A 17,438-nucleotide genomic window follows, 5' to 3' on the forward strand; every position below is an offset into this window, starting at 1 on the left:
TGAATTCGGAACAATTTAGCCTTTTCTTTCTTGTGGAGGCATCTAGCTCCCATGAAATGAAGATACAGCAAAGAATCAGGGTCCAGACGATGGTTTGCCGAGTGGTAACATGTGATGCAGGGACGCGGGTGGCGCTGTGGGTAAAACCTCAGCGCCTAGGACTTGCCGATCGCATGGTCGGCGGTTCGAATCCCCGTGGCGGGGTGCGCTCCCGTCGTTCGGTCCCAGCGCCTGCCAGCCTAGCAGTTTGAAAGCACCCCCGGATGCAAGTAGATAAATAGGGACCGCTTACCAGCGGGAAGGTAAACGGCGTTTCCGTGTGCTGCGCTGGCTTGCCAGATGCAGCTTGTCACGCTGGCCACGTGATCCGGAAGTGTCTGCGGACAGCGCTGGCTCACGGCCTTTAGAGTGAGATGAGCGCACAACCCTAGAGTATGTCAAGACTGGCCCGTACGGGCAGGGGTACCTTTACCTTTACCTTTTAACATGTGATGCAGGTTTTGTTAAGAGTGTCGGACCAAAAATTCTTAATGATCTTGGCAGAGTGAGGATTTGGGCCTGTTCCCTTGATTCTAGCCCAATACTCCTCTCACTAGACTGATGTTTTCTAGTGATAATTAAATTGATTAAATGCTCTTGCATCATAAATTACCATTATAGCAGCAGAGTTATAGCACTGTACTTCCGTTTCATAAAGTGTTGTAGCCGAAATTTTAAAATTGTTTTTAAAAAAATAAAATGGCATGTTCTGAGCTGTGATAGGTTTATTTCTGGAAATGTCAATTCCCACCTCTTAAACACCCCCTTTGGAAAAGACAGAAGAGTAACACTTAAAGACATCTAGTGGAGATCGAACTATTCCATTCTTGTAAAAAGGAGCAGGCTTTCTTCCAGTATGAAAAAAGATAGAAGAACCTTGGGGGGCGATACAGAATGACAGTGATTAAATGACACTGTTGTGTGGATATACAGTAAAAAGTGAATGAAGCTTGAGAATTTCACACTATGGATACCTAATGTGAAAGTAGTGTGGTAAGGTGTATGATACTTTATGTGAAGTGCTTAACAAGGTCTGCCTGAAAAGTGATATATAAATTCTGTAAATAATAATAATTGGGATCCTTACAGCAATATTTGGATTTTATTTTGACATATTACTTTGACAGGATATCTGTCCTGAAGTAATCTTAATGCAGTTCTGCAAAAACTCTTGCATAATTGCACCAGACTAAACCATTGCCAAAAACATATTCCTAATTGATATTATAGCTTTTGTTCTGGCTTGCTGTTTGTAGCTATGTCTTAAATAGCCAGCCTGTTGGTTTTAGGAACACACACTGCCTCAGTGAACTGACAGGGTATAACACCTGCTTTCATAATAGCCACATTTAAAGTTATTTTCAAATGCAAAAACACGACAACAAATATGGCAGATAGATCTTCCCCACAGGCATTCATTCTTCTTTGCCACAGGTCGGGATTTCATTTTTATCAATAGTGCTTGCCAATCATTTGTGTCAAATCTCCTTATCCAGGAGCATATAAGTAATAAGACTAGAGTAATTCAGTCTCCTTCCGTAATCTTTATATGGGATACGATTGTTTTTCCTCTCGAAAGAATGCTAGAGGAAATGTGTAGAAAGTTGCATAGCCTAAAGCTTTCCTTAGCTTGCTAGGAAGAGGCTATAGCAGATTCCCCCCCCCACTAGGGAAGATCTTGTTAACCCAAAGGGTGGTAGCCAGGATGTTCTTAATGGTAGGATTAAGCATTCATTGGAATCCTCACTTGATATAGTCTCCAGTTTAATCAGGACATTTTCCAAGTATTGCCAGCTGATTTGAGTACCCGAGTTGCATTAAGTTATTTTAGTTCACATCTTTCATCTTCCTTGCTCATGTATTGAAGCATTAGGAGTCATAAAATGAAAATGTGTATCTTCTCTTCTTGAAGCAGTCACTTAAAGATCATGCCAGTTTATCTTTGGTTGTTGTCTGTAGCATCACCATTAGGTCTCTGTAGTTTAAGGCTACTTTGCTTAGTCCCTGCAGAACATCAATATGAACTCCATTGTTCTGCTGTTTTATTAAACAGCTTAATTCAGGTAAAGCTTCAAATTCCTATCCCTGCATTTTTGCATAGTCAAGATAGATACAAGGTAGTCGTTTATATGAAATTGGGGAATATGTCTTCTTTTATTGCTCCTCCTCCTCTGACTGTCTTAAATAGGAATTTAGCGCTGCATACAGTCCTCTACCTCTCCTCTCTCAGTTCAACAGCCACTTGTCTCAAAGATGAATGTATAATACTCTGTTTCTAAAAGCAGCTTTCAGAATGGCATTAAACATACCATTCACACCCCAAAACCTGCAGATTTTTGAGCCACATTGATTTGAACCCATTATATTCTGTTTGTATTTGAGGGAAGTTGTGTGTTTTACATGTTGATGCTCTCGTATGAAATAGCATTGCATTCAGTGGTTGGAGGTTAAAACAAAGTAGACACTGGGGAAAAAATTAGTACTTTGCTTTTGAGTTCATTTAATTGGGTTAAAAAAAATTCTATCTCCCTTTTGCTACTGTGTATCCTAGTTTATCTCTTGTTAGGCTGTACTAAACCTTAGTATCTTTTAAAATGTCTTATCTTTTACCCTTTTACAGAAGCACTTCTTTTCATATTACAGTGGTGCCTCGCAAGACGAAAATAATCCGTTCCGCAAGTCTCTTCGTCTAGCGGGTTTTTCGTCTTGCGAAGCAACCCTATTAGCGGCTTAGCAGTTTAGCGGCTAAAAGGCTATTAGCAGCTTAGCGGCATAGAAAAAGGGGGGAAAGCGAAAAAAATCGCAAGACTCGCAAGACATTTTCGTCTTGCGAAGCAAGCCCATAGGGAAATTCGTCTTGCGAAGCGCATCGGAAAACGGAAAACGCTTTCGTCTAGCGGGTTTTTCGTCTTGCGAGGCATTCGTCTTGCGGGACACCACTGTAGTGTACAACTTTTCACAGTAATATGATCCAATTTTGTAGCTATTGGAGTATTTATCTTCAGTAAATATGGAGGCTAAGTGAAACACTTCAGCACTTAGTTTCATAGTCACTGGTGGCTATTATATTTGGTCATTTTAATGTGCATTGAACACAAGTTCCTATGACTGTTGCCCCTTTCTTCCCTGGTTGTGTCAGTTTAATACAAGCTTCTTGAAAAATGGCCTATTTGTATTTATCATTTAACAACTCTGACACATTTTAGAAACATAAATAATATACCGAAGATTTTTCCTGATAGATTCCTCAATGGTGCGTTGATTATATGCGGTCACTGCCGGGGCCAAAGAGAGGTGTTGCTTGTACCCAGCCCAGAAGAGTTGCCGCAATGAGTGTGGCCCAGCGTGTTGCTGATGAGATGGATGTCATGTTAGGACAAGAAGTTGGGTACTCTATTCGATTTGAAGACTGCAGTAGTGCAAAAACTATTCTGAAGTAAGTATTGAATGCCACCTTTTCCTAAAATCAACCATCTTGGGAGGAGAGGCTTTCAAAATTGCTTGCTCGCTAGCTTATATTCGAGGGAGACATCTCAGCTTGGGAAGAGCTGTGAGCATTCATATGTCTGTTCTATTCAGTGCATGTAGAAAGTAACAACTTCACTATGCTGTAGTAAAGTATATCACATTTATTTGACCATGGTGTCTCTCAGACCACCCAGTCTGTCTGTGGAAAGATAGGAATGTTTGATTTGGGTGATATGGGAGACACATGCAATTATTTTGTTACTTTCTTCCTGGGTTAGTGTGGAGGAGCATGCAAATGCCAACATGTGTAATAGGTTATTTGTTTATTAGTTAAAAAATACATAGTACTTTATTTTGGGAAAAGCTCTAAGTGGTTTACAATAGAGATTTCCTCCTGAAATGCAATATGGACAAGTCCCTGAAGAGGAAACTGTAGTGTACCAAGTTAACTTTGCTTAATTTCTTCATCCAAACAATCTTTTCAGAGGAGACTATTAATCAGGTAGTGTCACTAATAGCAACACTGCAAATGCATCTAAAAGTACAAATCTGCTTCTTCTGCAGCTTAAGAATCATTAGAGAGTATAGTTGCCTTTAAAAATGACATGAATGGGTGTGACTATATTTTGTAAGGGTTTGAGCAGGGCTGTTACGGATCTCTAGTGTACTGCATTGCTAATAGGACAATGTATGCCAAGCAGTGGAGTATATACAGGGCTGAATGCATAATTATTTTGAATTTGAAAAAAACCATTTCAACTCACCAAATGAGAGTTACTGTTGTTGAATATTCTAAACGTGTGTTACAAATATGAAACACTTAGTTGTCCTCACATATGTTTATGTTTTTAGGGGCACCTCACTGATTCAATTTATGCAGATTTGAGCCCCCACTGAGTAGCTAAATGAGGGGTGAAAAACTGAATCCTATCAGTGGGCTGGTTGATAGCTGAACAATGTTGTCCGCCTGTCAGTCACCCGATTAACCCATTTTTGAACTCAAACTGTGTGGGCAAAGGCACTGCCTGCAAAGCACAGCTGATCATTGGGGTCTTGGAAAACTCTGTGTGTGGCTTTTGTAAGACCTGATAATCAGCTGGTTGCTGGCACTCGCAGAGTGCTTCTCAAGTGTCTGCAAACCCTTTTGTGATTGAGGCAGGTCTTACCTGCCTCACACATGACATCATACATGAGATCAGGTGAGGGCAGCTCTGCTGCATCAGACCAAAGGCCCAGCATCCTGTTGTTACTGCGGCCAACTAGAGTCCTATGAAGCTCTCAAGCAGAACGTGAGCGCGGCAGCAGTGCTCTTCCCCACTTGTGCTCCACAGCATACTGCCTTTGTTCCTGGAGGTTCTCTGAACCTGTTTTCTGGTTCCATGGCTTTTAAAGGGGGAAAGCTGTGTTCAAAACCTGCATGTACTATGGGTGTCCTTGCGTGAATGCAAAGAGATGAGGGTTATACCAAAAAAAAAAAAAAAAAAGACTCATTGTTCTGGCCCAGAACAGAGACACTTGCTGCAGCACAAGTGGATAGGTTCTACTCAGCACAGATAAGTTTAAATTCTCCAAAAGCAGACAAGTATTGCCTGTCAGAAATACAAAGACCATTGACCTGGGGTGTCTGCAGTATGTTTTTAATGGCTAGGCTAAAGAAAAATGCACACATTCTGTGCAAGAGATAAAAGAGGTCTACCCTGTAATTTTTAGTTGGTTGGTATATATACCATAAAGGGATCTATGTGGTATTTCTTGTTTCATCACTCTCAAACAGGAAAGCTGGCAATGACATTGCACTTCCCCTAAGCAGCTAGACATACCTTGCTGCCATTATTAACATTATTAACTCATGGCTATATCAACCAAGATTGCAAGGAAACAGTAAGTGTGGTGCTAACACTGACAAAAAACGTTGGACTGTGTACAGTTTAATCCTTCCAAGTTCAGGAAGAAGAAGATAGGAGAAAGTTAAGAGCATTTTCTGTATGAAGTACGGGAAGAAGAAAAACATCCTGTATCTGGGATTAAAATATTGGTTTCCTGTTCAGGTACATGACTGATGGTATGTTACTACGTGAAGCTATGAATGACCCTTTGCTGGAACGTTATGGAGTAATAATTCTTGACGAAGCCCATGAAAGAACACTGGCTACCGATATTTTGATGGGAGTTCTAAAAGAGGTTGTAAGGCAAAGATCTGATTTAAAGGTCAGTAGTATATATCAAATGTAGAATGTTGGAAAACGCATTTGTAGAAGATGTTCTCACTACTGGATTGCTTTGCACATGTTAAATAAGGTTTGCATTTTGTATGTGTGCTTGAAATTTGTTCATAGTGGGAACTTTTATAATTCATGGAAAACCTTAGGTTATAAGTAATATTTTGGCAACTTTGTTCACCCTCTTCTTCCCCAATGTTTGCTTTATTAAACACACAGTACATTCCTTTGTGTATTTATCCAAAAGCATGTCTCAATGAATTCCCAAGTGAGTGTACATAGGATAGTAACTTAAGCAAATGCGAATGTGACGGTGTGATCATGTTGCTTTTGATATTCACGTTACATTTTAGTGTACCTAAGAATTGGTATGTGGGAGCCAGCTTCCAAATAACACCTTTCCCCTTTAATATTGCAGGTTATAGTTATGAGTGCAACTCTTGATGCTGGCAAATTTCAGATTTATTTTGACAACTGTCCTCTCCTCACTATTCCTGGCCGTACGCATCCTGTGGAGATCTTTTATACCCCAGAACCGGAAAGGGATTACCTTGAGGCAGCTATTCGTACAGTAATCCAGATTCATATGTGTGAAGAGGAGGAAGGAGATCTTCTACTTTTTCTTACTGGACAAGAGGTATTTCTGAGATTTTTTTCTCATAAAGGTTGCACATGAGGTTTTTGCTCTATATTAAAAAAGTATTTTCTCTTAGGAGTTACTAACAACTTATTTTTCAGCAGTTTCATAAGAAAAGCTCTGTGTGGATTACAGTTGAAATACACTAAATGGACAAACAGTAGTTAAAATGTAGGCTGAGAAAAATTGTACTTGCATCTCAAGGAGAATGTCCTTCCTCTTTATTAATTTTTGCATAACCCCATAGCTGGCACCTGCTCAGGACTTTATAATCAAGAGGGTTTTTAAAAATTATTTAAAAGGTTTCATTTCAAAACATTGCATTTACTGGAATCAAAGTCATAAGAGGCTATCTATGAATATACTTCACAAATGTAACACCTCAGATTTCATTGTTACATTCAGAAGGTTCCCCCTTGCAGAATGGCTGTTGCACTAGTGGAATGAAATTTGTGCATGCTTCCCCAAATAAGTTTATAACCAACCTAAACAAAAGATTGCTTTTAAAAGGCAAGATTGGAAAAGAGATTTCTATTTCTGTAAACGTTTCTAATTTGCTGATTGCCCTCTTTAAACCGTTCTAGGTGTGTAGTGTTATTATTTAAGGTGATGTGCAAGCCACTTTTCAAAGGTTCTAAATGTGTAAACTGCGTGTAGCATATCTGTTCAATTCTGTCTTCTTGCAGTAAACTCACAGTGTTTTCCACTTCTAAACTACCTCATCTAGGTCCTGTAAGCAAATCCCTTATTGATGTGAGGTTTCAGTTGTTATATCCTCTTTGTACTCTAAAAACAGATACAGAAAACATATAGACAAATCAAAAGTTGTTGTGCTCTGAATATGGTGACTCCCCCAAAGTCCTGATCTGACCGCGAAATCAGCAACACAGCTGTGAAATAAAGCTATTGCATGTACTTAATTTGGAGGAAGTCAAAGACAATTTGTAAGCAGTTCAAAATGGTTTTCTTCACTGCTCTGCAAGAGAGATTCCCACATATTTTCTCTTTCACAACATCCTCGCAGTCCAGTATTTGGCCCAGATCATCCCACTAGGTTGCAGATGGGATCAGGAGGAATCCATCCTGTATCATAAAATGACCCATAATGAAATTCCTTTTTCTTTCTGTTCCAACGAGTTCCAACTTAATACTTGAGGAATCCAAGTTGCTACTTTCTCTACAACGAGATAGTAGGATGCAATTGATGTGGGAAAACCTGAACGTTTTCTGCTTGACAAAATAGCTGTAATCCCCATCCACAGTCTTGGAATATTGAGGGGGGGAGGTGGAGTGCTTTACGGTGGCAGTTTCTGTGGTTCACTGTGTGATTGTAGATAGTAGTGAATGTGCTGAGGTATCCCTCCCCTACGGCTTTCATTAACTTAAGTCTCTTGCTGCATGCTGGCACATCTGAGTTGGGAGCAGTCACCAGTGTCCTTAGTCATTTGATTCAGCAGTATGGTTTCCTCCAGTTAAAGAAGCTGTGCTCCTGACTGGCTGGACACATGAAACAGCAATTCAATTGCTCTCTCCGTGTGAGGTGAGCTGTATGCTTCTTTGTATATTCTTTCCGTGTGAAAGAAGCTAAAGGGATAAAGAGCCTGGTGTGTGGAACTCCCATTTCTCCAACGTTCCAGCAATGTGATTGCAGAACCCGTTGCAAAAGCGAACCCTGTGCACGGGGACAAGGTGTAAAAGAAGATGTTGTTTTGGGACTTGCATTCAGCACAGTATTAGTATTTCCCTCCCTGACATGCCACCTTCTGCAGTTGTAGTTGCTGAAGAAGTTCTTGATCGGTTGTAGCCATTTCTTTTTGATTAGGGGGCTGTGCTCACCTTCATATAAAATGTCAGAAGGAATGAAGAGATCCCTAGATCTTGTAGTCTGTTGCAGCTATTTCTGACTTTGCTGTGCTAGAGCTACGCAGTATAAAAAGCCGCACTAGCCTTTAATGTCCTGCAGATACTGGAAGAGCCCATGGCTAGGGTCCTGATTTGGAGCAATATCTGTAAACGTGCTAGTCTGCATTTGAGAACCACATTTCTTTCTCCTGGATGAAATGGAGCAGAGTTACCTTAGCACAGTCAGCTGTGTGACAGTAAAAATAAATTTCAGTATAACAGGTTGTGCTTTGCTGGTAATACTTCACGGCACAACCTGTAGGTGCAAGAAAATAGCTTTATTTTGTGTACTCTGCTGATTTTTGAATTAATAGACAGGATTGCTCTAATGTGCTGCTGATAAAAACATATGCCCATGAGACATGTTGGCTTTGCTGCTTCAAACTTTAGGTGTGCAGTTGCCTCATTTGTCAGACATTGTAAGCATATATGTCAGAAGAGACTTTCAGAAAGACAGTTTAAAATTTGTGACATTTTCCTAAATTGTATGTGACTAGCAGCAAGACAAGAAACATCCTGCACAAACAACTATAGTAAAGGCAAAGTAGGACCTGAGGAATAAATCTTTTTGTAAAAACAGTGTAGAAAGTGAATTGACCGTTCAGCTTATGCCCTGCTCTTTGATGTAAACCGCAAGAGAGATGGATATACTGCGAAGATTTCTTCCGTTGCTTTAAATTGCCTAGCAAATGACTTGCTTTCCATACTGCACCCTTGTGTACTCATTACAACTAGGCACATAAGCAAGCCATTTCAGTTGTCCAAATGTTCAATTGCATCTTCTCATTTTTAACTTTCCAAGAAAGCACCTGTACTAACACAGTAGCCCTAAGTACGTTTAGGACTAACACTAATGTGTTCTGACAGTTAACTAATGTATTCTGCTGCAGCTGAAGACAAAAGGCATTTATTTGATGGCAGATTGAAGTATCTATAGAAACCTTAACTATATTTCCATCCTTGGTGGAGTTGAAACCCAAGGAATGCATATACACTACATAATAATTAATTCTCCATTGATTTTATGATCGATTTAGAGGTTAGGAGAGGCTAATTACTGTTATAAAAAGTAACCTTTAGTCCAGATAGTCTTAATCTTTTTATTATATTCTGAACCATTTTCCTATATAGATATTCTTTTATGTTATGACTGTCATGTGGGAAGACAGCAGGGGAAAAAATCTGGATTAAAATTTGGCTGCTTCTGCACTGTGGTATAGCTGGTATTATGTACTTCAGCCAAAAGACAGAGCTCACAGTATGAAGAGAGGGAAGGCATTGTTAGAGATCGTGTAGCAGTCAAATTACTACTAGTCCATTGATTCTTAAACTGCAACAGCCGCATGGTAGGTTGCTTGAAAGACCTTTGTGGCGGCCATTACCCGAGACAGTTGCTCACAGTGTCAGTTGCTCTGATGGTGCCTTTTCAAAGGCTTTACAAAAAGAACTGCTTTTCAGCATGTTCTTTCAGGTGGTTGGTAAGACAAGAGCATTAGACTTCTTGTGGTCACTTGGGCTGCAGTTTAGGAAATGCTGCTCCAATTGTTGTATTCTGTTACCTGCTAGGGGGCTTCTGCAGAAACACGTTCCACCTGGCTATACATATTCAAATGTATGCACAGCGTGTCAGCTATGAAAGGCTATTATGTGTATATTTGCAGCTTGTGCCTTTTACATGTTTGGAATTGGGAGCACTGTCACTGTTTCCATGCCTATACTAAGGTGTATACCCAAGTACAGAACATTGCATTTGAATCTATTCTTGATTAGCCAAATCCCTTGGGCAAAATGAATCTGGACAAAAATGTTAACGATATTTCGAAGGACTTCCAAAGATCTCCTTGTGAGAAACGCCTTAGCTTTTTGTAAAAAGTCTCATATCCTACTGTGGTTTGTTGTTATTGCTTTGGGTTCTTATCATTTCCTGTCTTCCCATCCAATATAGTTGATAATATCGACTTCCGATGTCGGAAGCTTTCAGCTACTATAGACCGGTGCTGCATATGTAAATGGGCATTTTATTTAAATGTCAGATACAAACCAGCATGTTCACATGCTGATGTGTAATAATGTGAATTACTTCAAGGCTGGGACTTCCTCAGCCTTGTTCTCCATAGTTGAGGTGTCCTGGAATTGGAAACGTTGTGGTTGCTGGTCAACAGAGTAGAAGTACAGACGCTCCTCAAAGTGTCACACAGGAAGAAAAGGCTGCTGAGCAAAATACTTTCCTTCCATTCTCCTTGGGGAGCCAACACTTCAGCTCACTGGTGTGCCCAGAAGAAACAAATATCTTAAGAGTCTGTCACTGTTGCTTAGCAACCTTTCTTGGAAGTGCAGAGAGTCCTATGTTGTAGCTTTGGTGGCCCTGTTTTCCACTCTGAGCTGTGGAAGAAAGATGCTTGTTCATAGTAGCACTTGCTATTCCAATAGTGCCTCTGCTCTTTTCTGTAGCAGCAATGGCAGGACCCAACCCTGTCAGTAATTGAGGGGGCTTGCTGTGACCTCTTATTTTTGTTTCCTAGCAGATTCTATGGCTGTCCAAAAAAGCAAATAGTAGAATCCTGCTCTGATTCTAGCACATATTTGGAGAACTGAACTTACTATAAGATCATCTGGTCATTAACCATGAAACTGCATCCCTGCCCATTTTGAATTGATATTTTGTGGTCTTTTAATCTGACATCTATAGGTTTTACAAACCTACTACGGTGATTTCCACATTCTAAAATGGAAAGTTCAAATTCTTCTGTTTTAATATTTTAAGTATTGAACATGTCTGTTGAGTGAGCGCTTTTATATAGAGTCTTGGGTTCCACCAAATAATCTTAACCACATTGTCTGATGCATTTGAACTAACGTGGTCGCAGTATGCATTCACTGTAATTAGAACACATAATATACCCATTGTGAAGCAGGGGATATTTGAATGCATGGCTTATTGTTTCTGATCTGTAGCAAATTACTATGAGGCTAACAAACTTCCGTGTTACTGGATATATATCATAAGTTTATTGGGTTTTGGCTTCACCTGTTTTGAAACTATTTTTGTGACGTAACTAGAAAGTTGTCTGAACTTTTTAAACATTTCAGCAGCTCAAAATACCCAATTCATAGCTTTACACAGTAACTATATTTTTTGTTTCTAGTTTAGTAGACCAGTAGGGGGCATCCTAACCCAGAGTGATAGAGGTATTTCTTTTTACATTGAAATCATTTTTGCAAGAAAGCACTAAGAAACTAAAAAAAAGGTTTCTGATTTCAAAAAGGTATTCATGCCATTCCAATCCCCCTCTTAATATTTTAGGTGGGGTTTTTTGTAGCAAGTTCCATTGAAGTATAAAGTGATCAGTAGGTGGTGTGATTCTAGATTGTTGAATAGAACACGAAACAAAAGACGACTACATCTTCATTGAAGTCTTGATTGGAAAATAAGTGGTAGAACCATAATTTCTGTAGCAGCTCTCTGTATAAAGTGCATGGTTCATGCGTCACTATATCTTGCCTTTTAGTCTTGTTTAAGACAAACTACTGCTACTCATTCATCTTTTTCATCTGTTTTAGTATTAAATAATGTGGTAATAATGTGACAATTCATGTTTTTCTGTATTTCCCACCATAGGATAGGTTAATGGGTGAGACTTGCTCAGAACTTTAGTAATATCTTAGCTTGTTGATAAATACCTTGAAGTTCAATAACAGTGTAGCCTTCTACATAGGAAGATACAAAACAATTTTTAGTAAGAGTTCTGAGGTCTTTCATAAACCATGTTAACTTGGACTGAGAGGAGGCTGTTTCTTGAGCATCTATGTTTATACTGTAAAGGTGTTTGTTCTCATTAGATACAATGAAGCAAATCTTCCATATAATTGCATTAGTGATACGTGACATTAAAGCTTAATTGGCTTATTTAAAATATCTTGCACATCAATTTCTTTTAGATTCTGAAAATTGAAAAGGTCATGAGTGCAGTTTAATATTCCTGGGTGAGAGATTTCAATTTTAGTACAATTTGTAGAGAATTAATTAGGAAATACGACTAAAGGAAAAAGGGTGTTGAATGCAAATAAGGCTGTTACGCTCATTGGAATAAAGACTATGAGGCATCTTGGACTGCTGTGGAAGTCCCATTGAAAATTCAACAAATGTCCAAATTAGTTTAAAAATAACTTGTTTTGTAGCAAGTCGTCTTCTTTTTTTTAAAAGCTTTCATAGCCATTAAGCTGGAAAAAAGTTTAAAGTTTTCATGGACTCTTGTTTGTGTAGGAAATAGATGAAGCCTGTAAGAGGATAAAGCGTGAAATTGATGATCTGGGCCCTGAAGTTGGTGACATTAAAATCATTCCATTATATTCTACACTTCCGCCGCAGCAGCAACAGAGGATTTTTGAGCCTCCCCCACCCAAAAAAACAAATGGTGCAATAGGACGAAAGGTAAAGTTATTAATACTATTATCCTATACCTGTTTAGGTGAGAGTTAGTCACATTGAAATCAGTGGAACTAATTTCAGAGTAGACATGTATAGAATTACACTGTAAACATTTTATAACTTGGCATATATTGTCGTAATCTGGCTACTGTACATCACAAAAGAACTTGGCTTTGAGCTTCACATGCTAAAACATCTAATATTTGGGAAATGTGGTCCAGTTTCCTTTCTCATCTCTCCCCCTTTGTGTCTTTCCAGCTGATTTTAGGGTGCTGTGATGTTTAAGTTCATCACTTGTGAATTCCGCAGTGTTCTTTTCTTCCACATGGAAATCGGAGCGTTTAGCTTTGTCCTGTAAACAGGAATGAATCATGTTGTTTAATTTTAAAAATAAAGAAATCAATGAACTTAATTTGTAATCATTAATGCATTAACTTTAAATGCATGATTTAAAAGATTTCAGTGAAGCAGAATTTTAGAAAGAGCTTCAATAGAGGGGTGGGAAAAGGAGAAGCTTAGTGGGTTGCCATTGATATGGGAATATGCAGTTTGAGAATTGGATCAGTGTGTTATTTCTCAAACTGATGTTTCAAGGTACCCTGCGGAGCCAAAGCAGCCTTGGGGGGTGATTTGGCAGACTTATAGTTGTGAGTGTTATAATGAGGTTTTCAGTTCAAAGTAGCCAGAAGCCAGAAACCCAACATTTTAAAAAAATGAGTAATCATATGGTATGGTGATCTAGTACGGGTTCCGTCAACCTTTTCTATTCTGGGACCTGCTTTTAACCCAAACATGTGTTGGGGGACCCATTTCTTAATTGTTGACCATATATTTGCATGGTGGTAGTGCTCCTGTTGTGACCCACCTTGGATCAGGGCGTGACCCACTAGTGGGTCCAGCTGCACCATTTGAAGACCTGTTACCTAGAATAAAGAGATGAGATGTTCTTATCTCTGAGCTGCATTCTTTCAAGGCTCTGTTTTGTCCTCCCAGCTTCAGCGGTTAGAAAAAAATGTGGGGCTTGGGATAACAACTAACAGAGTGGTCACAACTATAATTCCGCTCATGTTATCATGCCCCAAATTGTTGTTCAGCAGTGGGTTGAAGGGAAGCTCTCCCTTAAAATAAGGTATGATGGCTTGTGTTTGGAGACCTCACCCACGTTGAATGATGTAGCTGGGTTACATAATGTGGCGATGCTTATATTGCAGGTGGCAACAGAATAACAGTGAAAGCTATTCTCGTTTGCAAGCAGAAAACCTTGTAGCATGACCTATTTGCATTGGCTTTCCCATTCAGGCTCCCAGCCCATTCTGGGGTAGACACACACACACACACACACACACACACACACACACACACACTATAACTGATGTAATATGTGACATCAGAGATGTAGCAGTGGCAGAGGAAGGGAGAGGGAGGAAAGGAGGATGATTCAGAGAAGAGGGGAGGGTGAAGCTGAGAATCGCCTCCCCCCACCCTAGAGCTCTACTAAGGTACACACTCCCAGCTCCTTTTTGCAGGGCTTGTTTAAACCTCTGAGGCTTGAAGGAGGTTACAATGAACAGTGTGGGTGGAAAGTCCTTTGCAGAGCTGATTACAATGGGCTTTCAAGCAGCCCGTGTTTGAAATCCCGACAAAAAGGCTTCAAAGTGCGGCAGCCCCTGACATCACTACAACATTTTTGCCCTATTTGTATCATTCACAGAAGAGATTTCTATTCTATCGTTCAACAGGTAGTTGTGTCAACTAATATTGCTGAGACATCATTGACAATAGATGGCGTTGTGTTTGTCATTGATCCTGGATTTGCCAAGCAAAAGGTAAACACAGATTCTTTCATACGTGCTAGATTATTTCCCCGGAAGTTACGATGGAATTACTTAGAACTGACCTGTCTCTGGTCTTCTTTTCTACTTTTTATGGTTAATGGGGTTAATTGTGTGGACCCGTAAGTGGAAGAAAAAGTAGGTACAAGTAGGCCAGTGCTATAAGAATTCATGTTGTAGCAGTCCTCAGTTTCTGGAAGAATATTTCTGATAGCACATGGTGCGGATAACGCCAGGATTGCAGGTTTGAGTCCTGTATGAGATAGTTGCATATGCCTGTGTTACAGGGGGTTAGACTAGATGATTTGCAGGGTCCCTTCCAGCTCTAAGATTATCTGAGTCAATGAGGATTGAGTTACACTTAGTTACAAAACCTCCAGTGCAGCATGTGAAAGGCCATTCTCTCTTGCTTTTAAAACCAGTTGTGACACCAACCTGCTTAATAGATTCTACTTTGAAAGTGAACAAAATAGTAGATATAGGTAGTAGATATGGCTTAGTTTTGTTCCTTGTTTAACAAGCAACCTATTGGAATGGATTTCTTCTTACATATTTCATATTTGAACTTTGAAGTGTGCAGTACTCATAGTAGTTTTTTGTACTTCCATCAAATAGGTATACAATCCTCGTATAAGAGTTGAGTCTCTCTTGGTGACTGCAATAAGTAAAGCTTCTGCTCAGCAAAGAGCTGGTCGTGCTGGTCGTACTAGGCCAGGGAAGTGCTTCCGACTGTATACGGAGAAGGCTTACAAAACCGAGATGCAGGTGCGTAAATTCCTTTTTTAAAGATTTACCGTATTTTTTGCTCCATAAGATGCACCTGACCATAAGACGCACCTAGTTTCTAGAGGAGGAAAACAAGAAAAAAAAAATATTCTGAACGAAACAGTGGTTGTATGATTTTTGTGGTTCATGCTGTGGCCACAGACATGTGATTTAACGGTGAGTTTGGGTTAGCCCAATGCAAAAATCCTGAGAATCCATGTGGATCTGTGCTTTGTAACCACGTTTTTGTGCCATTGCGGCCCCACGCAACAGTGGGTGGGTGATTTTTTTTGGTGCAGGCTGTAGCCATGGACATGCTATGTGATCTGATGGTGAATTTGGGGTGACCCAATGTAAAATTCCATGGGCTTTTACCCCCCCCCCCCCGGCAGCTTCCTTTATCTCCCTTATCTCGCTTGCAATCAGTGGCTTTGTTTCAACACCCACTTCCCTTTTTCAAAAAAAAAAGAAAAGAGCATGATCTGCTTTTCGCCCCTGGGCAATTCGGCTCCAGGGCCCACGCATTCGCTCCATAAGACGCACAGACATTTCCCCTTACTTTTTAGGAGGAAAAAGTGTGTCTTATGGAGTGCAAAATACGGTATTTTAGAAGCCAATTATTACACTAGAGTTTAATACAGGATGTATAAAATTTTTTTTAAAATCATCAAAAGACATAATAATAGTCTCCCTTTGGAGCTGCGAACTATGTATCATGCTGGAAGACTTGACTGTCAGCCTTGTTAGATTATTTTGGTAGTGGAAGGTTGTTGAGTGTGATATTACTCTTCTGATACTACTTCTGCTTCATGGATTGAAGATATTCAACATTTTCATTTGCCTTGATCTCAAGTACAGAGCAATTCTGAGTGCGTCTCGGGTGGGGTGCAAGGAAGCAAGTCATCTGCTACTGCCAAAGTCCTGCTAGTTTGTGCCAGTTGAGGCAGGAGGTTCAGGGAGAGACCCTGACTTGCCTCCCGCCTCCTTCTCCCATAGGGATACTTTTTGTGTGGGCAATTCTCTCCCTTGGTTTTCAGTATGAGAAAGCTCCAGGCCGGTATGAATGAGGGGCTTGATCCTGGAGCCTCCCTGATGAACCGGTCCCTGTCCTTCCCCTAGAATACCCAATTCTGGTTTGAGGTATTTTGAGTTAAATTGCTGGCTGCTGCTAATGGGAACATCACTGGTGGTAGATTTATGCCCATGAAACTTTACCATTGAACTTTACCACTAACAATTGCATACACACATAGACAGATCTTCGCATAAACACTTGTGGCCGTTGTTGTCAAGCAAGGTAGAAGTGCCTCTTTATGGATTTTGTAAATAGGAATATTAATAAAGTATAAAAGGGTCTTTTTCCTGATTGCCCTATAGTAGACCAGTATTTCTTAGCAAAAAAAAGCCAGCATAAATTGAAATAAAGTTCCCATTTCTTTTCTTTACATTTCCAGTATAGAATAACTTAAGTACACATAATTTTGCATAATTTTTGAGATGTGCTATGTAGTTTTGTCATCATTTTACTTCCAGATACTTTTCTAAACATTAATTTTTTTAAAATGACCTAGGTCTTGTATCCATTTCATTGTAAAGTTTAACTTGTTCTGTTTTATGTTGCCCTTCATCTGAGAATTACAGGGTAGTTTACAATTTAAAAACACAAAAATGCATAATTTAGTAACAAACAACAACAATGATCTTTCCCCTTCCCCCAGTCTAAGTCCTGTTGAATAAATGAACGTAAGTATATTAATGGACAGAGAACTATAGTTTAATTGTGTCTTGGGCCATTGGGACAGGTATAACAGTACCACATTTACAACCCCAGGTATGGCCCACTGAGGCTGTAGTCTTCTGTTCCAGCTGTGGGTGCAGTCTTCATGCTTTTGGATAATGGGAAAAATTACAGATACGATACTAAAGTGAAACCAAAATTAATAAAATATTTGTTTTCCAGGACAACACCTATCCTGAAATTCTAAGGTCCAACTTGGGTTCTGTGGTATTACAGCTGAAGAAACTAGGCATAGATGATTTGGTTCATTTTGATTTTATGGACCCACCAGGTATGTTTTTTGTAAAAACTTCAACATGCAGTAATATAATAAGCAATATCTAGATCATTGTTTTGTCAGGAACTTTGC

The 17,438-nt window shown here is 39.6% G+C and overlaps 1 protein-coding gene across 1 annotated transcript in view; it reads left to right on the forward strand.

The window, feature by feature from the left end:
• Positions 1-17,438, forward strand: part of DHX15 (DEAH-box helicase 15) — a 45,393-nt gene that overhangs the window by 13,422 nt on the left and 14,533 nt on the right. The window contains exons 3-9 of the mRNA XM_081924476.1: positions 3,282-3,475; positions 5,556-5,715; positions 6,145-6,363; positions 12,530-12,697; positions 14,434-14,520; positions 15,142-15,291; positions 17,252-17,360. Of these exons, the coding sequence (XP_081780602.1) occupies positions 3,282-3,475; positions 5,556-5,715; positions 6,145-6,363; positions 12,530-12,697; positions 14,434-14,520; positions 15,142-15,291; positions 17,252-17,360 (1,087 nt within the window). The remainder of the gene's footprint in view (positions 1-3,281; positions 3,476-5,555; positions 5,716-6,144; positions 6,364-12,529; positions 12,698-14,433; positions 14,521-15,141; positions 15,292-17,251; positions 17,361-17,438) is intronic.

This window comes from Podarcis melisellensis (genome assembly GCF_964234715.1).
Source record: "Podarcis melisellensis genome assembly, chromosome: 9".
NCBI lineage: Eukaryota > Metazoa > Chordata > Lepidosauria > Squamata > Lacertidae > Podarcis > Podarcis melisellensis.